General features: G+C 29.4%; 1 protein-coding gene across 2 annotated transcripts in view; it reads left to right on the top strand.

Annotated features, from left to right (window-relative positions):
- Positions 1-269: 269 nt before the first annotated feature.
- The window catches only part of LOC111690339 (probable serine/threonine-protein kinase DDB_G0282963), a 43,046-nt gene continuing 17,399 nt past the window's right edge, over positions 270-25,916 (top strand). For both annotated transcript variants that reach the window (XM_046956632.1, XM_046956631.1), the window contains exons 1-3: positions 270-1,821; positions 1,902-2,102; positions 22,554-24,779. In XM_046956632.1, the coding sequence (XP_046812588.1) occupies positions 1,797-1,821; positions 1,902-2,102; positions 22,554-24,779 (2,452 nt within the window). In that variant the 5' untranslated portion in view covers positions 270-1,796. The remainder of the gene's footprint in view (positions 1,822-1,901; positions 2,103-22,553; positions 24,780-25,916) is intronic.

Genomic DNA, 25,916 nt, shown 5'->3' with positions numbered 1-25,916 from the left:
CTTAGAAATAATTAATATTAAATATTAACGTGATTACAACTTTATATTAATTTTTAAATTCTTAAAAATCTCTTGCTGGAAATTTAAACTACAGGTGTTTACATGTTTTTTTTTTTTGTCAGGTTTTAATAGTGCATGACTTTTCTTATCTTATCTACTTATTTGACGTTCAGTTTTACTTTTATGATTTTTAAAATGTTTATTTAAAATTTATAAAATGCAAATATTAGTCATTTGATTACAGGAAATCGATGTTAAAAAGGGTTATTTTTTATATTTGTTTTTATTTACAAACCTTATCAATAGGCAAATGTAACATTTAGGGTATTCACAGTTTTATTTAAATTTGCCAAGTGAATGTTATGGAACTCGATAGAATAAGAATTCAAGTCATATGAAAAGTTTAAAATTACGCCACACTTTTCCAAAACTATTAGTTGAAAAATATCTAATAGGTTCAAATTTAAAAGCTTTCAACAACACCTTCCTCCTACCACAAAAAAAGAGAAATAAACGAGACAAATCTTACTAAACACAGCTTTAATTAACAACAATTCATTAAACAGACGACGAAACACAAAAAAATACTCAACTAAAACCCAAACAAAAAATTAAAAATATTAAAAAACACCAGCCAGCAATCATCAACAAATTGCCACGGCAAAGGTCAACATCATAATCTGCCATGAAATTTGTTGTTCACACAACTAAAAAATAATAACAAAATGAAATAAAAACACCAGCGTTAAAAATGAGTGTTAAAAGAAAAACACAGAAGAAAAAGTAGCAACATAAATCAAAATTTATTTCAAACACTGAAGTGAAGATGAATTTAAGACAACTTTAGTAAAAATTTAAACGCGTACGCAAGCTGACAACACACACCCACACAGGAGCGCAGAGGCAAACTACTTGCAACACAATCACAATGGAAACAAAACAATAAGGAAACAACTAAAAATTTCATTATTATATAATCTGAAAATAAAGGGGCAATAACTTTTAATATTGGCCACTTAGGAGTTGAAAACGAAATCACAAATAACAACTTAATAATGTTGCAACTAGAGGCAGACAGACACACAGACGTACCAACAGACAGATCACACATTTGTACAAATGAAAATAAATGAAGAATGTTTAAAATTACCAAAATTATCATTATTATTGCAAACAGCAGAAAAAAAACCTGCCACAACAACGGCAGTAGTAGCAGCTACAATAACAAGTGACTATAAAAAAAAAACACAACAACAAGTAGCTTATAATAGTTTATCATCTAAAGCACCACCACGAGCAGCAGAAGCTGTACAGGCAAGTTGCAACATCATCAACAACACCTAGTGATGATGTAGTGTCAATCACTCAATCATCATTCCACAACCACAATCATCACAAAAGTAGACAAAACGTACGAAGTAACAAAAAAAAAAAACAACACAACAACAGCAATAATAACCTTGCAGTCACACATCCAAACACTTTGCAACACAATTGTTATAATGCATTTTTAACCTTCTCATCTTCTTTGACTTATTGCAGTTGCTGTTGTTCTTGTTATTGTGGTCGCCAACAACGTGTGCTAATGATCAAATTATTGCTCCAGGCAATTGCCGACAACGCATTTATTGCTAATGATAGTTTTAGATAAAGTGTCAGTCAATCAGTCGCTGCTGTTGCAACTGTTGCCTCTTCAATTACAACTTCTATTAGTTAAACTCATCGTACTCACGCTTAACTAACGCATTTACTCACTCACTCACTCACTTACACGCAGACCGGTTGATGAAGTTTCAATGCTTTATCATTTAAATTGTAATTGTCAGTATAATTACCAGAAATTGAATAAGAAAATTGCTTTGAATAATTGTTTAACTGCTTTTTATTTGCTGCAACTAAAGCTGCCGTTTCTTTTGTTGCTGATGATGAACTAATGTCACTTAATCCACCATCATCAATGCCGTTTATACAAGTTAAACAGGAATTTATGGGGAAAGATTATCGCCAACAGGAATGTAAAGTTTTAGTAGCAACAACAACAAACACAGCAGCAGCATCAATAATTATGGATATTAATAGTGAGGAATTTAATGAAATTAAAGGTGAGTTAGTGTATTTAATTTATATAATTTTATATACTAAAGTTTAATAAACAGTTAGAGGAATTTTTAAACTACTTTACTAAATTTTAAACCCTTATTTGGTCCAAGTGAATTTTGTCTTCAAAATGCCATTATTTTTTGTTTACTTACGGCATTATTATATAATTTTATTTTCCCACGTCTGTGTTTTCCTTTAAGTGGAAAAATAATGACTCAATCCAATTAATTTTAATGAAGCAACTTGTGTCTTCAATATATGTTTGGGCTTTGAAGAATCCTTTACACCCAGGCTACTATCAGGTCTGTCGTGCACTCTTGTAAAAACATTTATTTTAGCTGTATTGGTATTATCACCCATTGTTTAACAACTTTTTGTTTCCTTGACGTTGTTACTAAGAATTTACAAATGATGCGTCCCCAAATTTGGACCTAATTTCGACTAGAGGAGCCTCAAAATGACAAAGAAAATGTAAAGTTTCACTGTATTTTTTCATGTTCTTCATTCATTAAAATCTGTCAGTCCCACATTGTGTATAATTGTGACCGTAATTCTATTTCCAAGAATTTTAAAGTTCTGATGTAAAATCGAAATAGCCGTAACGAGAACTTTCTAACTCATAACTCCCCATTTGTAAGCGTGATAAGTACTTGCCTTTAATGTCATCCCCGTGTTAAAATAATGACTTCAAATGTTTCTGCATTTCAAAGTAAATTTTTGCGATGTCTTAAAACTTTTTAACACTTGTTTTAGGTTTTAAATTTTATTTCCCGAAAATTCTAATTTAAAAATGTTAATTCTTCTTATTAAATCGTATATCTTTAATTTTGTTTCCCTTCTTACACAAATCGCCTTAATTTCCGTTCGCGTGTTAAAGCTATTTAAAAAGAAGCTGTATACAAAACATAAAATAGACTACTAACTTAATATGTACATACATATGTATATCATTTAATACAAATTTTATAAACAAATGTTTGTTATACATACATTAAAATTTAGTTTAAGATTTTTTGTTAATTAACCACAAATTTGAAACTGGAATAAAATTTGTATTTCTTTAACAAATGATTGCATGTTGAAAATGAATTTCCGGTGGACCAAATGGAAATTATTATTTACATATACAAATATTTGTTTATGAAAAAACTAATTAAAAAAATATATATATAAATTTAAGAAGAAAAAAAAACAATCAAAATTCTTCCAAATTCGTTTACTAACAGAAACTATTTTCTCTTTGGCTGCTCTATCAACTCTTTCAAATCTTAAATACTCCCCTGAGGAATTTTTATTTCTGAATTCACTTATTTAAGCTCAACTGATAAGATCCTTAAATATGCTTAAAAACCATAATTTTTAACAATTGTCTTGTGAAACATAAACAGTATAAAAATTTCACACTAAATTTTCATAATCGAAAGAAAACAACAACATGTTGATAAAATAAAAAAAACACATACATGTTGCTTTTTTAAAATATGTACCCCTTTTTTAAAGGAACAGTAAAAATCTTGTAACAGGGGGGAATTTGAAGAACCTTAACAACATGTATTAACCCTTTTGATGTTAAAGAATGTAAGACAATATGTACGAGCAATAGTTGTTGTAAATGTCTATTTTATTTTCTTAAATTCACTTTTAATACAGCTCATCCTTATAAAGGCCTACTATTATACCTTTACAAAGGACAACCATCCATTTTACAGTTGTAACAGTTAAACATAAGGCAAATTTTTAAAATACATGTTTAAAACATTTTTAAATTAACCCCGCATATGTCATAGAACTCAATTTAAAATATTTGTGTTGTAGTAAGAAATATATTTGTCAAAGCAAAAAGTTGTAACCAGAAAAAATCTTGAAAACATCTTCAATTTTTATTACTTATTAAAAATGCTCCAGGGTGGTTTTGCGGTAACATGCATACAACCCCAAAAAAGGGTTTTATAACAATATATTTTGGCATTGACCTTCTGTTTTTAAGTGTCTTGTCTTATAATGTTTGAGTCTTTTTATGTCAAATTCAATCTGTTGAAACCTATTGTTGGGTTGGGAGTAAGAAAAAAACCTATAAATGTTAACACATTGTAAGTACCTTATTTTGCACTTAATAGGATTTTTTCTGCCATTAATCTAGAAATAAAGGGTGTATTTAAATATTATATTTTCGTCTTATCAATTGAATTATTACACGGATTTTAGATTTTTTTAAGTCGGAGTATAAGTAAAGATTATACTTATAAATAGACTATAAACAAGATTATAAACTAGACTATAGACTAGACTATAGACTAGACTATAGACTAGACTATAGACTAGACTATAGACTAGACTATAGACTAGACTATAGACTAGAATATAGACTAGACTATAGACTAGACTATAGACTAGACTATAGACTAGACTATTGACTTGACTATAGACTAGACTATAGACTAGACTAATAATAATACATGTATTAAAGCCTCAAACGTTTTATATAGGTTTCACAATAAGAAAAAGTGCCAACATTGACACTCCAGCACTTACACATGTTAAACGATTTAATTGTTAATTAAGTTATTAAAAAAGCAAAATACAAAATATAAACATCAAAATAAGAAAAATTAATAAAACACTTGCTGTGAGAAAATATTATATTAAAAAAGAACAAATAGCAAATGAAAAACACACATTTTAACAACTTCATTTATCATTAAATTCCTGGACAGAATCTTTATGCACTTTAATGAATTGAACGGAAATCAAATTAAAAATGAATTTAAATTTATCAATAAAAAACAAAAGAATGTTTTTGAAAAACGACTCAGCTTAACAGCAATTCAAACAAACATTTACATTGATTTCTAGCAAGAAAATGATATTTTGGCTTGATAAACTCTAAAGAAAAAACCCAAAATTTAATAAAATATAATGAAAAGTAAATACCACTGTGATTACTACTGTAAACTGAACAAAAAACATAATTGAAGAATAAAAACAGATTATCACAAAGAGAATAAGAATAATTATTATAATTGCATGCAACTAATTTGAAAATGAACCGCAGCATAACGCATCCTTAGTTGCTGGCAACTGACAACAAAACTAAAAAATTCAAAACCAAAATAATCAAATTTAATCTCAATAAATCTAATATTTTTTACCAACAAAACAATGCCAAAGATGTTCTTTGTTCAAATATTGAAAACGAACGAGTGAGTGAGTGCGTACAAGTGCGAGTTGCATGAATGTTTAATTATTATCTTAAAGGAAATTTAAGATTTTTTCTTTATTTTGTTGTTGTTGCTGCTGCTACAAGTCGCCAACAAATTACACATGCATTCTCATCTAGATGTGAACAACAATAACAAATTCATAGACACTTAGAAAAACAACAAAAACTAATTGTGGTTTAAGGTACCTGTTCGTTCCCAATGATGATTGAATGAAGTTGTGTTGGTAAGGTAAGGGAATAAATATATTCTGATTAAGCAACATTTTATAGTGCCGTTTATCGGACCATAATCTTCTGAAAACTTTTGATATTGACAAAGTACCTAAGTATCGTCTCTCTTACAGTCTGATATATATAGCAAATCTTATCAGAATCACCATAATTTTAAAAACAAATAAATCTGGCTTTTTTAATCAACCATTAGTTTTACCCCTACCTAATGTATAATTAGGAGGCAGAAGCAATCATATCATTTGTCTTTACAGACACTATAGCAAAATTTGAATGATTCTATTATTCTCCACAGTTTTTTCTTTTCATTCATTCTTTGTGCCGCTTTCGAAGCTCATCACAACAACTGTTACTCATTCATCATCATCATTTGACTACCTTTAGTGTATTTTGAATATTCCCTATTTCCATCTACATTACGGTTGCAACAAAACGTCAATCATTTTATGTTTTTTTTTTTTTGGTTGATCAACATCATCATCATTAAGAGTAGTAGATCGGTAGTGCATTCGGTATGCACCTGAAATCTTTAAAAATTCATTTAAGGTTTAGCAGTTATTATTTTCGGATTTAGTTCTTTTATGAATAAAAAATTAGTTTTTTCTTCTGGGTTCTTTAATGTTAATAATAAGGAAATTAGATCCTATTTGCTGCCATCGGTTAGATGAGAGATTTTGTTGATGATTAGCTTGTGAAAAAGAAATTTTAGGCGCTTGATTTCTTTTGATTTTTACAAAAGTGGTGGTTTTTGATATTTTTTTAACTACTTGTGTTAATTTAAATTTAATTTCATTTATATATATTTTTTATCGGAATGAATTATTTTGTTGGTTTTAAGATTTTCAGTAAATCAAACATTTATTTAAATTTGTAACACCAGCAGGAGGCGGTTGATGGTTATGATATGAATTGAGACATTAAAACTCTGCCTTTAAACCAATATTTCTTCCATGTGAATACATTTTTTAACATGAAATGACTGACATCGTACTTGTTTTAATGCGGACTTAGTCTCTATATCGAGATTTCTTATGAAAATCAAAAGAAACTGGTTATTTACTTTACAGTTTACTTATTAGATTCTTGAAATTACTGCTGATATAAATTTCTAAAATTATTTCATATTTGATTCGATTCAGCCTGAATACTTATATCAGAGTTTAGAAAGACTAATGGACCATTATCCTTGTTATTTTTATGATTTACTTGTTCGCTGTAATAACTATTCTGATTTTCAAATAATTTGGACACATCCATAAGGATAATCGGTTTATATAAAAAGCAATGTGAAAGACATCTACAAGTCAAGTTCATCAGTCGGTATCTCGTTTGATTGAGTTCGACCAGATTAGTATCCTCTGGTGGTATGAAGATCAAAATATAGAATTTCTAGTGTGCAAGTTTTAGTGCCCCTGAATATTGGGGATATTATTCCAAATAGAAGCGATGGCATTAAATGCATATCGATTTCATATTCCCCTTTTTATATCTTATGTCAAATGTCAGACAGAACAAATATGTTTGTTATTGTATATCTCAGAGCAATTAACATATAGAAAATGATAAGTATTTTGTCTTTTATAAGACTTTTTAATTCTTTAGATCAAAATTAAGACTTTACAATTGTTTTCAGATCAACTAGGTCCCATAGTACACATAACGTTCCTCTTCTAAAATGATCTTTTAGAAATGTTTCCTCAGAATTAAATAAAATTAAACTAAAATTATTTAAAATTAAATAAAGTATAACTTTGTACAAATGCTTATCCGTCTGTTGGAATGCCACTAAAACCTACAATTAAATGGAAAACCGGAAAAAGTATAAGTATAATTGCTGTAAAAACAACCATGTAAGAAATATATTTTCATGTTGATACAAATTAAACATCATTAATCAATAAATGTCGGCAACAACAATAAAATAAATAGAAAAAAATATTTTAGACAAAAAAAAAAAGACGCGAATAAAACTGGTATAGGTGATTAGTATATGAAAATGTAGTGACCACATGACGTATTTTCACACCTACCAGACAAAACAAACGAGAAGCTTCTTGTTTAAGAGTTGGGATACAGAGAAAGAAGACGAAACATATGTATGTATGGAAGCGAATGATATTTCTACCACTTTCAATTACCGCTATTACCCCTATAACATCCTGAATTCTTAAATATTAAACAGAAAACTACTTAATATCATTTTAATCGCTTTTAACCAAATTATCTAAAGGAATAAAATCCCAATTAATACTAAGTATACAGATCTTTTGGAATATTTTCTCATCGTTGCTACAACAACAGACGGTGGCTGTTTATGGACATCTAATATTTACAAAAAAAATTTAAGAGAAATGAATACGATTAATTTTATGAAAATTGTATGCTTAGTTAAGTTGTGTGTTTAACACGATCGCAGAAAAAAAGAAAATAAATAACTTTAGAAATTTAATATACGTTTTATATGTTAAACATTTGCACTTTAACATTATGCAACATTGCAGACCATGCTTCACCAACCCAATTCATTCTGCTTGATCCTTATGTTACCTCTCTCTCCCCCTCTTGCTGTTTCTTGTATACTTATTGAAAAACATCAAATACACAATGCTCGTGTATAATATTGAATGGTGAAGAAGAAAATTAGATTTTTAATTAAAATAATTTTGTATGCAATTTAGATAATCGCAATTTTGCTGCCGCGGTGGCGGCGGTATTGAAAATGTTTTTTGGGTTTTCATGAATGCGTGCGATATTTTGTTGGTTGATCACCGTAGTTTGTAGGGTATAAATTTAATAAAAATTTATGTATTTTAAGGTATTTTTAAATTTAGTGAATGAACACATTTATAATAAACTTGATATATAAGCTTTTCGATCACCACTATTATTCCTATAAAAAATAGTATAATGATCTTGTCAAAACCTCTATTTTTTCATTGTACATATTAAAACATGTTGATCAAGTAGTCTCTTTTCTACATCTCTAGTATATAAAGGTTCCTTGAAACCACTGTTCCCTAGTCAAACAATGTTGTTGTTGCTAATTTTAGTTATAAGTTTGGTAAGTAAGCATAAACGGGCGTTACATAAGGGCGTTTACCGAAACAGTGAAAATAAAACGAAACAAATTTATACTCAATTGATGTTGAATATAGGCTTTGGCCAAAACTTTTAAACAAGGAACCAAACGTAATATAAACATGATCAGCATATAACAGACAAAACAACAGTCAATAGTTTTTGTTTTTCTTATTGTTGGTATGCAATATCATTTTTAATAAGACTTCAAAAAAGAGCTCGTTCTTTCATAAATTCTACCCAAAAAGGAGCAACATACAGAAGGTAGAATATTTTAGTAGATACATAGAAGAACCTGGTTGTTCGGTTTTTGTTAGAGGCTTTATAGTTAAATATATAAAGTATGTTTAAGTAATATTAAACATTTTGTATTTTTTTTTACAAAAAATATAAATTTGTCTGTGTAAATAACAAGGCGTTTAGTTTATGCTTAAAATAAGTACAAGTACTTGGCGGTTTCATCTTTCACTTTGCTTTTTTTTGTAAATTTTTTTTTCATAAGATTACGTGCAGTAATTCTAAAGGTCAAAAGTAGCTTTACAAACATTTATTGAGGTTGGCAAAAAGTTCATACATATTTAAATTGCTCTTTTTAAAGACTGTGGTATATAAAATTTTTAAAATGGTCAATTGAAACTGTTAATCAGCAATAGCTTAAAAGAAAATTAGCAGATCTTGTTGCTTTTAAAATACTTTAAACAAGTCCGCTTGATGTTAAGTTTGGACAAGGCTTGGAAATTTTTAGGTCCATTGTCACCAACCAGACTAAAAGACATTTAGGACTAATACAAGTTAAAAATACATTTCGGATATCCATAGATTATTATGATCGAAGGATCGTGGAAACATTTCTCAATTGGAGCCTTTTTTGGGGTCAATTAAGTTATTTAAGGAGTTAAGGCCTTTTCAAGTTTTTATACCCTATACCACTATAGTGGGGAGGGTATTATACGTCTGTACTGATGTTTGTAACACACAAAAATATTGGTCCAATACCCACCTTAAAGTATAAAGTATATACAGAATCATTTTTTGAGTAGATTAAGACATGTCCGTCCGTCTGTCCGGCTGGCTGGCTGTACAGGTACAGGCCGCAATTTTCAAGATAATTTGATGAAATTTGGACCAAGCATTTTTGGCACGGAGATGAAGTCTACTGAAAATGGTTGAAATCAGTTCATTATTTCATTTAGCCCTCATACAACATACCTCCCAATAAGTTTTATATATATATAAATGTCACTGCATATTTTCGTAATGATCGGTCCTTATTTGACCCTAGCTCCCATACAAACCCCACTTTAAAAAATGTCTTAAACGTCTAAAATTGACTTGTAACCATTTGAATCGTAATGAAACTCAACAAAACTGTTATTTAATAATATATTCTATTCCCAAATTTACCGAGGATCGGTCCATATTTGACCTATATAAAGACCCATTTAGAAAATTTTGTATTTTTATCAATAAAATACTTTGCAATTAAGGTAAAATTCAACAAAAAAGTTTCTTTATGAAAAATAAAAATTTCGGCCATGCCCGACTATACTTTTCTACTTGTTTATTTAAAAATTTAAACCCCTACTAATAACTAATCACTTCGTTTGTCTATATTTATGATAATTTTTAAAAATATAATTAGTATTTTATTGCTAAAAATTAGACAATTTTTCATATCTTATTATACAAACTGCTGGTGGTCCTAAAGATGAAATCTCTTTCGAGGCATAGTATTAAAAAAAAAACATAAAAATGTAAATCAGCAATCTAGGAAATATATTTTAAAATAAAATATAACAGATTTTAGTTAAATTCATACAAAACACACAGCAGGATCGGTAAGGAAAAATATAAAATACAAAAAGTCATGAAATTTGATTTGGGCTCAAGATAAAAAATATTTTAATGAATAGTGACTTTAGGAAAAAGTAATACTTATATTACAAATGAATGAGTGAATAAAGTATGAATGTGTGTGAGATATTGTACATGATGATCCTTTTGGCAGATTGCAGTGATGACCCGTATTTAGATTAAGCAAGTCTGTAAGTCAAGTCACTCAAAGTATAAATACATATTTGTTAGTACATTGTAGGTGAGAAATAAAGATCAACAATTGGTATGCTAAGCATGATCCTTTTTTTTGGAAGAGCATCTCTGCTGTAACAGGTAAAATTTTGAGTATATAGCAAGACTTGCACTAATAAGAGCTGTGGCGCCGAAAATCCATTTGTTATACTAAAATAAACCGTTAGAATTAAGGTTAACTTAAAAAAAAATATTGTGTGTTAGATAAACAGATTTTTATGTCTTAAAGGACTAGTGGTGTTCTAAAACAAACATTCTGACTGCGTTACACACTATGTTATGGAAAATATATAATTTTGTATGCATTACAGGCATTTTCTAGATCTTTTAAATGTATATTTTTGTTGGTTTCTCGTTTTAATGATGTTTTCTTTAGTGCATTTTGAAATTTGCTTTTATTTTGCATTTCATTTTATTTGTTTTAGAAACGCATCATTTGTTTTTTCTTCACGAAATTTTGTCACCTGTACAGGCATGATGATGATGATGTGAGGAGAAGAAGCTGTTTCGAAAAGAAAAACTGCAGAGGAAAAATTTATAAACTGTTGCTTTAATTTTCTGGTAGCCTTTGTACTATTGTTACGCTCTGCTGGAAATCTTCATGTCCAGTTAATCCTCTGCGTATACATGTATGCATTTAACAGAACAAAAAACTGTCATTAATTCGTAATGAGAAAGGTGTTAGCTACACAAACACTCACATACTTAAATGTAATTTAAAATACTGCTTTCAAAATTCTCAATTTAAAACAATAAAGTTCAGGCTGTAAAAAATTTGAAGACAAATATTATTTGACACTCCTACTCAAAGGAGTATTGTTATGTTCATATTGTTTCAGGTTGTGCTTAAAATCAATTAATATTTTTTTATTGTTTAAAAATCTTTTATTTTTTCTTTTTGTATCTTAAAAATAATTGTATTTTTATTTGATTGAAGTAAAGAAAAAATGTGACAATTGTCCTGCAATAATAGAGACAATGAGATCAAGAAATTAGCCGACATTCGTGTAAACTTTCTTTGTTAGATCAAAGCGTATGATCACTTTATTTTGTTCATTGTTCCTTAAATATGTATGTATCTGATACGCCCATTTTTAATGCAACATATAGATGATCGCTGATTTTTTTTTCTCAATTAGAGCGATATTTAGGAATTAACATTCCGAATAAAAATCTATTTGTTAGTTAAAGTATTTTTTATTATTTATATATTTTCTTACATAAACTAAAAAAATTAACATAATTTTTCTAAAAATATCAACTACCACAATCTACATTTCTTCACTGGATTCATTGGTGAACCCAATTTACAATTAAACGCCTTCGCAAATTCCCATGTATTTCGTATTGGCAACAATACACGAAATTCATCGAAAACATGAAGCTTAGATTCATTAAGTTTTTCATCCATTTCTACTGCCCCATTACAAAAAGTCTGAGCAAATTTTATAAAAAATATTTGATTTATATTAAAATCGAAATTTCGTATAGGTTTCTTTAAGCCCTCGTGCCAACCACCAGAAAAATTCATATAAGCTTCAAAACTTAAATGTAACATGGCATTATCGGCCACATTTTCCTCCATAGACAGTTCGCTATCATCGATGCTTTTGCCCCGATAGTAGAATTGTTCATATTGATTTTTTAAACATAGCCAGCGTTTTCTAAAATGTTTCAATGATTGTTTAGATAGCCACAAGCTGTTGAAATATTTGTGCTGTTTTTCATCAAAATCATGCAGTTGTTTGTCAGAGTCAAAGGCATGGGCCAATTCATGAGCAATAAATACGCCAATGCCAGCAAATTTAAGAACAACTGGTAAATCCCGATGATATAAAGGCATTTGCATGACACCCATGCTTATATAAACCAGATTAAGCACGTTGTTATAAAACGAATTTAACTCAAAGGGTGACAAGAATGGAGGTACCAACTTCTGGTGCACGGATTGCTTTAAACGTAGCGTAAATTGAGCTTCCAAGTTTTGTAGATTTTCAAACCAATTAGAGGTTATTACTAAATCACCATAATGCTGTTGCATAAAATCCTCCGAAATTATCTTCTCGTTAAATCCTATGACAATTTCCAGATCTTCAAGTTTTTGCCTTACATTTCGTTTAGATTTTTCGCTTAGCCATTTATAGTTTTGAATTGAATTAAAAAAATATTGTTTTATAAAGTGTGCTATTTCGCTGATATCTCTATGATTAGCCCTTGTAAAAAGCTGTTGTATAAACCAGGGCATCATGGCATAACGAAAGTATTTTTCCGTTAAAAAACGACATTGTGTTGATTGATTTTCACGATCTGTTAATATTTTACTCCAGATTTTATAAAATTTTAAAACAGTACATAGTTGGACATAACTTCTTAAAGTTAAAAGTGGAGTATTGCTTAAAAAATCGTTTAATTCGTTAATATTATCAATTTCATTAATAACATACCAATAATTCTGGATTTGATTTGGAAAGGCTTTTTGAAAAAATAAATTCCAATTAAAAGAATCACTTTGATGATGTAACAAAAATTCTGCCAATGTTTTTCTCTCCCGTGGTTGGCGTTGTGTAGCTACTCTTGTTAAATATTCCTCAAATTGTAAAACATTATCCAAATCGTTTGTTTGTATTTTAAAAATTGCTAAAAATTCATTTTTTTGAGAATTATTAAAGAAATATGATAGCAGATAAGGTTCGGGTGGTGACAAAGTAATTTCGTATTCTCCACTTGCAGATGTCCATTCGTTTATAATCAAAGGCAGCAGAGGATAAATATTATAAGGAGACATAAAATTCACTTCTAACCAATCATATTCGCCGGTCAAATTAAAACTGGTGAATATCTCATATTCCTCTTGTAGTAAAAGATGTAAACCTGTTGTAAAATTTGGCTTAGTGTTGACACAGGATTTATAAAATAACTTAGCCTTTTCTTCACCTACATCTTGTGTTCCTTTGATTTTATTCTCCAAAAAATCCTTGGCCAAATCATCCAAAACATATTGCATGGTGTTTATTACAGACAATCTACGTCCATACTCCGGTACTTTTTCATTGTGTACCCAATTACCACAGGCAAATTCATAAAAGTCATCACAAGGATTCACAGATTGATTTAAATTGGAAAGCATGAAGAGCACGGCATTATTAACTAATTCATCTTTCTCCATAGTAGTGGGTAAATGGAAAATATTATCTTTATTTTCGTCGTAATTTAAAGTATAAACATTTTGCTTAGTTGGCATTGTTAATAGAATTATTACACCATATTGTAGTTTTGGATAAATTGTTAGTATTTTCATTTCTTGATTTTTCTAGATAACTATTCTAAATTTAAAGTGTTACTGAAATTAATTAAGTTTCTATTTCTTAGATGACACTGAAACATTTAACAAAGAAATAGCTGGTAGTTGAGCATAATCGAATCTGTTTTGTACCCTATTACTTGGATGTAGTCTAAAAATAACATTTTAGGAATCTATACAATTCTCATTTAGTTAAGGACATATTACACATAAGTACCCAGCAAAAAAATATGTATGTTAATATTGTCAAATTAGTTGTATTATATAATACTACAATTTCACTTCCTAATAGCTTCCAAAAAAAGAAACATAAAAATTAATTCCTGAGAATGACTACAGATGTAGTGAATTTGGAATCGAATAAAATGAACATCCCTCCTATGACAAGCCTGTGTTTAAATCATCACTTCTTCAGCTCTTTTTCAATACTTCCATTGTGTAACTACTACTTCTTTTTCACTTCTTTGGATGTTCTCTTTTTGCTAGATATTGTTTTTAGGATAACTTGTCAGTTTTGGTTTTTCGTCGAGTTTTAATATGTATTATAGAACTTTTTCTATTACTAAGATATGATTCACGTTGTTTATACCACTGAGTGTAGAGAATCGTAGTAAACTGAATTTTTTCAGATTTTCAACCATACTAATTACAATTTAAATGCCTGATATTTATATAAATAAATGTTATGTATGTTTTATTTATTGATATATTTCACTTGGGGTTAATAACCGTAAAAAGTTTAAATTTAAAATGTTATATAGTCAATAACATAGGTCTCTAACAGTTAAGCACAAATGCAGAGAAGCACTATTTCAATAGACAACTATTACTTTTATAATGATTCATTATATTTAATTTAGTCATCACTTTGGAAATACAAGTTTTTATACATACTCGCCTTTTTTCGTAATGGTTTGAAATTTATTGTAATCGTACATGTTCTATAGTTTTAAATTAAGTTGTAGATTGTCTGGAACCACAAGTCTTTACAAATCCAAATTTACTTTTAGTGGAGTTTTTTTATGAGCAAGGTTTTAATTAAAGCTTTCCATATTAAATTTTAAATTTAAAAAATTTAGTATAAGATGTCATGGATGTTTTTTTTTAATCACAGGCCTCATTTTTAAATTAACACAATTGAACATCTTTGCTCTCAAAGGCGTATTTAAGCCTTTATTAATAATTCAAAATTCTTGTAAGAAAAAACATGTGCTTCTATTAGCACTTATTCTTTTGAACCCTTACAAAAAACATTTTTTTTACAAAATTAACATTGAAAACGAAAAGGAAATATTACTTAACATTTAACACCCAGTTTTTTATTATAATCGATTAGTTCACCCTTTGCAACTATTTGCAGCAGATTCCATCTTAGCATCAAGACATTTATGAACATGACACAAGACAACCCTTTAACACCTTTGTGGCACATAAGAGTATACAAATATTACGCAAGAACAAAAAATGAAGAGCGAAGTGTGTTAGACACGCGTAACTAGTTGCTAATATAAACGAAAAGAAAATGAAATCATCATCATCATAATCTTCATCAAACGAGTACGAATAAATAATCATCTAATAAGTATTAAAAAAACATTTAACTTCCTCCCTAAACGCACGTTACAAAAAAATACCAGAAACGAAAGGGTGTTTTAAGAGACACATGAAGAAAAAAACGAAAGGATTGTTTTGTTTTCGTTCGGTTCTAAATCAGCATATAAAAAAATAGTTAAATGTCAATAACCGGAAATTGTAAACAAATCCTGACGCGTGGCAAAAGTTGCATAAACGACTCGAATTTAAATCAAATGTGAAAGAAAAGAAAGAGAAATCAAAAGATCAAATTTTATTTAAAAAGCAGATGCATTTTTTTCGTTGTCAAGAAATGTGTTGACAAGTTCGGCAGAAAAGGATTGATTTCCTTTTGATTTCGTTTACTTGAAAGGTGTTTTCTTTTTTTTTCATTTTCATGATGCAAACATTCACTTTTTAATGTCATGGTTCTTAACAAATAAAGGCGTTAAACAAATTTAAAGCTGTTTTGTTTTCTAAAATATTTTTTTTAAATTTCATAATTTTAAAAATCTTTAATGTTTTAAAAATTAAAGTAATAATTTTTAAAAACAAAAATATGTTGAATGTGTTAGTTAATCATTATCATTTTGCAATATTTGAGGTAAACTTTAAAAAATATGTTATGTATTCATTCTCTTACATTTTTCTAATGATGCTAATGACAAAAATAAACTATTTAATTATTAAGTTTAATTGTTTACATACATATATGTATCTCAATCCAATCAGATAATTACAGTATTTTTAAAATTATGTAATAATTAATATTAAATTTAGAAAAATTTTTTGTCAAATAATAAACATTGGTTTAGAATAAATTAAAATATCGAACAGTAAACAACAGTTTTAAAAAATCGGCAGAATATATTTGAATATCTAAATGTAATAAAAAGTAATTTATTTAAACAAAATTTAAATAAAATTCAGTGAACCATATAAAAAATGTGGCTAAAACAGTGTTTCGCTCTAATAGCTTTCACCTTGATATATTATATACAAAAAACTGAAGCCACACTAAATCCCTCCAAGAGTATAAACATATCTAAACCCGCAGTTTTTCAATTACCCACTGCCATAGATGAAGATGATTTACTATATGAAATTGCGCTATTTATGAAGGACAACATGAATTTATCTGTAGATCCTTGTGAAGATTTCTATGAATTTGCCTGTGGTAATTGGACGCGTAGCCCCAGAGTAACGGAACGTGGTCACAATGATACTCTACTACATGCCATACAATTGGAACTTAATGATTTAATGGTAGAATTTTTAAAGAATTCTACCGGAACACAAAACAACACCGGAGAAGCCAAGGCCAAACAGTTTTATAGTTCGTGTATTTTGGGAGGCAAAGATCTTAATCTGGGTGTGAAAACTTTATTGGACAGTGAAAAGGAGATTTTCGAAAAACTTAAATTAACTGGAGAAAATGATTGGTTGTTGATAAATTTAATGTCTCCCTATGGTGTATATGCTCTGCTGCCATTACATGTAAATTACAGCACCACTAGTAGACAATTTGAAATTTCCCTTAGTTTACCCATACCGCTGTTGCAGCATTTCCATAATTCTTCTAATTTTAATGACTTAATGCAAATACAAGGTTTAGCTAATGAAGAATACGAATTAATGTTGGAATTTGAGCGCAATTTAACCGCCAAAGTTCAAGAACGAGATACAGTGGAGAGAGTTACCATTAAGAAATTCTTAAGTATACACGAGCAAGATGTTATTAATTGGAAATTATTCTTCAAAACAGCGTTTCCTCACTATTTGGCTGATGACTGGTATGTGAGTAATAAAGTGGCCAACTTTACACAATTAGAACGATTTTTGCGCAAATCATCTACAGAAAATTTGCGTAATTATATAAAATGGCGCACAATTCTTAAATTCTACAATATTTGGAAAGACCAGCTAACGGGAGATGAGCAAAGAGAACAAGTCTGTCGCCAACATACCGAGTCGTACTTCACTTATGCTCTCATGCCTTGGTTTATAGAATACCTCTATGATGCGGAAAGAAGAGAAGATTCTTTGAAAATAGCCGATGCCATACAAAATCAGTTCTTTGAAATGATTGCCAATTACACTTGGTTGGATGAGGAAACTAAATCGAAAATCAGCACCAAACTAAGAGCCATGGATATTTCGGTGGGTTATAAAGATGAAATGCGCCATCGAACTTTATCAGATCAAATTTATAGTAATGTGGATATAACCACAGATTGGTTTAAAAATCTACAAAATTTAGAAGCCTATAGAGCCAGTATACGTCTCAACTCGGTACACAAAACCATAGTGCCGCCCATGCTATCACCTTTTAATGTTAATGCCTACTACGTGGACTATATAAATACAGCCTTTATAACCATGGGAATATCACAAATGCCTCTGTATCATATGAAATTCCCTGATTCTCTTAAATTTGGTGGCATTGGCATGTTAATTGGTCATGAAATGGCTCATGGTTTTGATTCCAATGGCTATCTCATCAACTTCGATGGTAAAAGGCATCAATGGTTGTCACCCTCCTCATTGCGTAACTTCAAGGAGCGTTATAGTTGTTTGGAAAATCAATATAATAAATTTATCTATCATGGTATACAAACTAATGGTTCTGCCACTATGCCCGATAATATTGCCGATAATGCGGGTTTACGTTTCGCCTATCATGCCTACAGAAAGCATACCTCAGCGGAAGAGTGTTTAGTAAAACCATTGCCTGGTTTAAATTTCACCAATAATGAATTGTTTTTTATTAAATTTGCTCAAACTTGGTGTACGGGCCGAGATGATTCATATAAAATGCGTCATATTAAAATTGATCATCATGCCTATGGGGAGTTTAGGGTATTGGGTCCTTTGCGCAATATGCCGGAATTTGCTAAGACTTTTGAGTGTAAGTTGGGCAGTCAAATGAATCCTTTGAAGAAATGTGTAGTCTGGTAATATTTGACAAAATTTTAATTGCCTAATTTGTAATAAAAATTTTTGTAAAAAAAAATGTTAAAAATGTTTTTGTATGTAAAATTCACCAAAAATGCTATTAAAATTTTAAAAAATTTAAAAAAAATGTTTGTAAATTTAATTTTTTTTTAATTTCCATTTTGAAAAAAGTGTAGACTTTACAGAAATGGTTAAGATTGTAGTGTAAATCCCCAAAACATATACATACGTGACAATATTTTCCGATGTATTTGGAATGACTGCGGTAACTAATCAATCTTATATATATAATTCGCACGATGGTAAACGGAAAATATTTTTTATATTTAAAAAAAAGTTCCATTTTAAGATCTTGAATATTTAAACAGTAAAAGGTAACATACAAATAATATAAAGAATAATACAATTGACGGAAATTTACTTTCATTAATACGACAGTTGTTAAAATATTATTAAATGTATCAATTTATCGGCAGAACAAAAACCCTGACAAACAATATGTTTCTTTTTTATTATATTTTTTTCTATAAAAAAAGAAACTATAAAGAAACCTTTAAAAAATAAATCATCACAAACTGTAACAATTTAATCCTTTCGCCAACGCATCTTTTAACCAAGACACACAAACACACACATGCTGCCAGTGGCAGTAGCGCACAGCTGTTGCACCACACATTTCAAACAAGACCTCAACAAAGCACAAGCCACAGGAACTCCACAAATAAATAAAAAAAGAAACACAATTTTTATATTGAAACATCCACATTAAATTGTAAAAAAAGAAAACAAAATTGCGCCACAAATGTAGCAAAGTGAATAAAGTAAAAGAAATCAGTTACAATTGTTAAAAAACTTTAAATTAAATCTGTGTTTTCAGGCTCAATTTAATTCATGTGCATGTGTATTTGCTCTTTCTCTTTCTGTATATCCTTTTCAGTAACAGTCAACCAGCCACAAACCATCAACAATTGAAAGGAAAACCCTTTTTTGTGTGTGAATAGAATAGTTCTTTTTTTATGTTTGTATCCTTTAAAATATTGATGATGCACTAGAAAAGACATCATCTTCATCATCCTGTTTAATGTTAAATACAAATGTAATGGTTAAATCCTTTAGAAGGATTTAAGGCAAGCTGTGAGTTAACACACTCCTAACAAATACATAAGCTGTGTTTTTCTACCAGAAAAAAATCCTTCATAAAAGCAATAATATTTTTTTATTAAAAAAAATCGTTAAATTTTGGCGGTTATTGCGTTAAAACTATTATTGTTACTGACGTAACGTATTTAATTCTTTACTAAAGAAGTTATGTATGATTTACCTGCTAAATATTAATTCAGAACTCTTTTCAAATGAAACCTAGAGTTGTTGCTATTAATTTTTTATTACTTTCTAGTATGAATGTGTGCGTTTTTGTTTTTTGTGGCATAATTCCTTTTATTCTATATTTTATTAGTATTTTCTCTTTTGTTTGTGTTACAGTGTATGATGTAATGCATTATCCTTTCTTTTTTTAGGATTTCAAAGGACAATGGCATTTTAGAAAGTCTGTGTTGCTTTTGTTGTCTGTAATAAATTAAGATTTTATGCAATTTTCAATGTTAAAGATCAAAATTCTTTTATGCAACTGTAGGCGGAGAAAAGTCCTTTAAGGGATTCGTTTCTTTTTGGTATGTATGTGTATGTTTTTTAATTTCTATTGTCTTGGGTGAAAATTGCTTGGCGGTTTTGTGGAAAGAAAATAGATGAATGGATAAATGCGATGTATTTATTAGAAACTTGTTTTTTAATTAAAATTTGCTAATGAACATATTTTTGTAGTTCAATGTGAGTATATCTGCAAGGAACTAGGGGACTTGTATAATATGTGGAAAAGTTTATCTTATTTCAAAGACTTGTATTTAACAAAAGCACTTTATATGCAAATAGATTTATTAAAAAACGATTAAAATAATTTAATAATTCAGTAAAAATGTAATACCCTACACCACTATAGTGGGTTCTAAATACAACTTAACTTAGTATTCCAAGAGGTTCAGAATATTCTGAGTCTGTCTGTGTGTCCATGAAAACCTTGTTCGAATTCTACAAGTTTCAAGATAATTTGATGAAATTTGCCACATGTTCTTCTTTTAAACCAAGGCCAATAGCCCCCATACAACTGTACCCCTGAATAGGGGTTTCGAGCTTATAAATATGTTCAATGTTATTTTATCTCTACAAAAATACGTTTTTAAATTGGTACCAAATTGACGGCAAAGTGTTTATAATTTTTCAATAACATCCGTTGTCAAATTACAAATATACGTACGTACGATAACACTATGTTGTCAATATTGAAACAATTAATTGTCAAGTTCCTAATTTTTTGCACATCCGCTGTCTAAATGCTTACAAACGTGATAAGCTCACCATTGACAATGTATTTTATCAACTTTGGTACTTTTCTACGAAATTTTTTCCTCTCTGCACACTACTTTTTTGTATTCGGTTAAGAAAATAAGTAGTAGTTCCATAAGTAGTAAGCCCTAAAAACACCCAATACGCAATATTGCAATATTAAAGCATTTTTTAATAAAACTACAGTCAAATACAAATTAATTTGTTACACATGTCAATATTTAACTAATGATTAATACTTCTATTAAACGACTACAACTAAATACCCAATAGAAAATTCATTTAAAGGGAGTTTTGCATTCTTTAAACTCTACATATATATAGTACTTACTAGTTATATAAAATGAAAATAAAATATCTGATAAATATACAATGTTATTTAATCAATCAATGTCATAAATTATGTATCTAAATACAAGAAAACAATAGCTAAACACAGACTGCTAAAGTCTTTTATAAGATTTCTAAATACCTACAGAAAAAAAGGAGTGTATAAATGTTGTAACAAATTCTCCTTTTGCAACACATATTGATGGAAATCTATGTGCATCACTCGTGTTGCAATTGTTTTGCTATGCAATGTCCGTAACTAAAAAAAGGGGTAAAATAACAAACTATTAAATGATGAGTAATTATTACGAAATTTATGGAAAAACGCAATAGATATTGGGGAGGTTTATGTGCCTATTAAATAAATATGTGGACGAAAAAAATCCACCCAAAAATAAAAGGGTGTTGATAGACCAATAATGTAATACTAATATTTTTTTTAGCTTCTATTTTTTATGTTGCTAACTGGTAACAAGTGTTAATAATGATGTTGTTATGATAATGTCTAATAAAATGTTGCTAAAAAGGGGTGTTAAAGGGTTAATAATATGCTGTGTTTTATTTGTTCTTTTTTTGTTTTGTTGTGTGTTGCATTATCTTATAGATTTTTGGGTTAAAAAAAGGAGTTTTTGGGTTATTTTTCTTTGTACTTTTTTTTTGTTTTTATTTGTTTACAAAATTTATGAGGTGTCATTTTATAGAGTTGATTAAAATGGTATTATGTTGCTTATGTTAACCCCTTAACATAAAAACATAGATTATTGAAAATCTGTTTTATTCACATTTGTGTTAGAAAATTAATTTAGTTTTAGTTACACATTCGCACTTTTTTGGACATTAACCAACACTGTGGAGTTGCTAAGTATAAAGAAAATAAAACTTTAGATAAACCAATACTTTTGTATATTCGATTTTGTAAAATATATCCAAGTTTATATAAATTTCGTCAAGCTTCTTTTATAATCTACAGCAATTATTTGAAAATTTCCCTATTAAATGAAAAACTATAAAAGGTCTTTTTAAAAAATATAACTTTATATCCAAGTTCTTCTCATCTCATGAAGGTAGCGGGTATTCAAATATGATTTCTACCTCGAGACAAATATACGGTTCATGGCAAAATTTAAACATAAATATTTGCTACTTTTTAAGGATAGATTAGGATTAAAAACAACTTAATTATTAGACTAAAAGTAATTATTAAACTAAAAGTAAATCTGATATTCCATCGTATTTCATGAAACTTAAATAATATAATTTGTCAAATTTTCATTATAGATTTTTCTACAATAAATGCTTCAAATAGTTGGTATATAAACCCAAATAAAAGCGAAAATATCAACCAAAGTACAAATATGGAAATTTCGAATAAAATAGAACATATAAAACAGGAACCCCTTGAAATTGAAGGTAATGAAAATCTAAAAGATGAAAATACCTGCAATGCGAAAAGTTACAAACTAGATAAGGAATATACAACAAATCAAGATATAAATAGTTTTAAAACCAATACTCAACCAATCGATAAAATTTGTGATGATCATGAAAAGATTAACCACCAGAATAAGCTTACAAATGGCCACTTAGCACATAGTATGAAACGTAAAAACGAACTTTATTTTAATCAAAATGATATAAAACAATTTTCTCATAAATACCCAATATATGAACCAAACTCTTTTCAAAGTAGAGAAAATCAAAAGAAACTTTTCCACAAACAAACATTTAAACAAGAGAATTTCCACAATCATGACAATATTTTAAATATTAATGAATTAATTAAACATCATGTCAACTCCTGGCATCTTGAACGTAATTCTAACCAATTAAGAGAACAATTTTCTAAATATCTACAAAATCCTTTGCAAGCATTCAACTCTCCAGAATCATTTATAAACTCGGATGATAATTCCACTTTAACTTGGTCACAATTGCTATCAAGCCAAATAATGCCAATTTGCTTACCAAGATTGACAAATGAAAATAGTAGCAACGTTGCCACCTATTTGGGGCCACATTTAAAGGAATACAATGAAAAATTAACAGAACGTGATTTGAAATCACAAATAACACCACCCCAATCACCGTTAAATATTTTACCGGCATTTTTATTACCCACACCAATTGTACTACCACAACAGTCAAGACAAACAAGGACACCAACGCCAACAACTAATACAACAGCTGTTAAATCTTATGTGATGGCAGAGCAGCCAGTAAACCATACTGCTATTGCTACACACTCATCTCCAATGTCTTGTACGGAGACAAGTGAAATAAAGGCAAACTTGGAAGCAATTAATAACATCAATTCCTTGGATGGCCAGCCATTGTTGTTACATAAAACTGTCGACACTTATACTGAGACTGCTGCTACTGCTATTAATAAACACAATGACAACTTTAACGTTGCGATTAAGCAAGAGCTTGAGGACAAGGAGGCAGCAGAAATTGAAAATGTCTATACTACTGCTAAACAACAACAACACGAAAGAGAAGTATTACTCTCTGACATGGAATCGAATACGAAATGCATGCAGTCTGGCATGTCTGCTGTAACAAAGTCATTAACCCAGAAACAGCAAAAACCAGACGACATACAAAAAAATGAAGAAGTAGAAACTCATACTCCAGAAACTTACACAACAACAGCAACAAAACAAAAAAACAACAATACTCATGCAAACATAAAACAAATACAAACATCAACAACTTCTCCACAGCAGAGGAAACAGCAGCAGCAGGAACATCATCATCGCCATCATCAGAGTCTGTGTTACGAGACACATCTACAAACGAATCTTGTAATGCCACAAGCATTGTGTGAGCCACCTAGAACCCCAACTCCACTACAACAACAGCAACAACTTAATACTTCAACATCCTTTGGAGAACAATTATTATTTGTGCGTAATTTTCATGAGAGAGATCGTCTAATACGAGAGCACCAATTAAGACAACATATACTTGGCAATAAAAACTATACAAGAAGTCTCAGCAGCAATTGCCCTTTGGAAACTACTAAAGAAGCTGCAATTAGTGGGTGTTTTAATGCTGCTTTTAACTCACGTGTTTTATCCGCAATACCAACAACTTTCCCAACACCAAACAACAGATTGCAACATTCAGAAACATTGCTAAACCTAGACAGTTTTAATAGACCCAGCAATAACAACTCTTTACGTTTAAGAGATTTTACCAAGGATGTAGACAATAATGCTGAAACAAACACCAACCCTTCATCTAGTTTCCACCGTAATTGTACTAATTGTCATGGCGCTGTCTACAATTGTGGGGACCATCATAATGATGGTTGTATCGAAATTGTCAAAACTGCTGCAACTACTAATGTTTGTGCAGCAAAATCATCTCTTTCTCCGTCGTCTGCTACTGAAAGGAAGGATACAAAAATCAGTCATTCTTCATTGACTTCAAGGAAGTCAACATTTTTGTCCGATTACATATGCTCTCCAGCTAGAAGTGACAACGAACTGGGGAATAAAGGTAAGTGTAAGAAAAGTATTTGATCATTATTCTTGAGTCGCTTTTTATCAGGCGTATAACATTACAATATCATTTTTTAAAGTATTGCCAATCATATATTATTTAAAAAATGGCGACTTGAGTTAATTACCCTAAATTTAATAATTCACCATTTTTTATTTTTTAACAACACTCTCAAATTAACCCTTTCCATCAAAATCACTTCGAACCGCCAATCCAATTTGAATATATTCAAATACAATTTTACCTAGAAATCAAAAAGCCTTCTAATAATATTCAAATCCTTTACGTAAAAAACAAACCACCCTTATTTTAAATAAAGTTATAAAAAATCAACCCCACTTTAAAAAAAATCTCAAAAAACATACACATGAATAAAATTTAAATCGCTTTAGCAATAAAACCATTTTCACAAAGTTTTTATTTCAAAATGGATTTATAATTTTTAATTCCTGCAACAAAGTTTTACTTTACTAAAGTGTTTTTTATTGGATTTGAACAGGAATTGAACAAACTGTTAATCGACATACATAGACACCCACATTAACAGTGTACAAAGTACTTTTTTTACTACAATAATCCTGACAGCTTTTCTTTACATAATTTTTATGTTGGTTAAATGTAAAGAATTGTATTCATACACCCAGCTGGTGGTGGTGGCAGTGGTGACACCAGTGTTTTCTTTTCCTTTTTTTCTTTCTTAAACTTAAATTTTATTATCTAAATTATTTTTTTTTTCAACTTTAGGTCCATAATTTTATTTTTTAGAAAAATATTTTTGAAGAGGGTGTTTTAGTGTAATATTTCTGGTCAAAGGTTAGCAACTGCCATACATAATACAACAACAATAACAACATAATAATATTCGTTTTGTGGCCTACCCCCCTTATGAGTTGCTAACATATTTTTCAGGTTGTAAGGCAGTTTAAGTTTGGAATTTTGAGGATAGTAAACCGAGAGCTTTTGTAAAGTGTTTTAAAATTCCATTAAATTTGATTGTAAAAGGTTTTTTTTCATACTTCTTTGATTCTTTATTTACGCACATTTTGTTCTCACTTTTGTAAATTAATATTTAAACATTTATTATTTGAACCCACCACACCGTTACACACATACATATGACAGGTATACAATTGT

Source organism: Lucilia cuprina, chromosome 2, assembly GCF_022045245.1.
Source record: "Lucilia cuprina isolate Lc7/37 chromosome 2, ASM2204524v1, whole genome shotgun sequence".
In the NCBI taxonomy this organism is placed as follows: Eukaryota; Metazoa; Arthropoda; class Insecta; order Diptera; family Calliphoridae; genus Lucilia; species Lucilia cuprina.
This window is presented reverse-complemented; position numbering and strand designations above follow the sequence as displayed.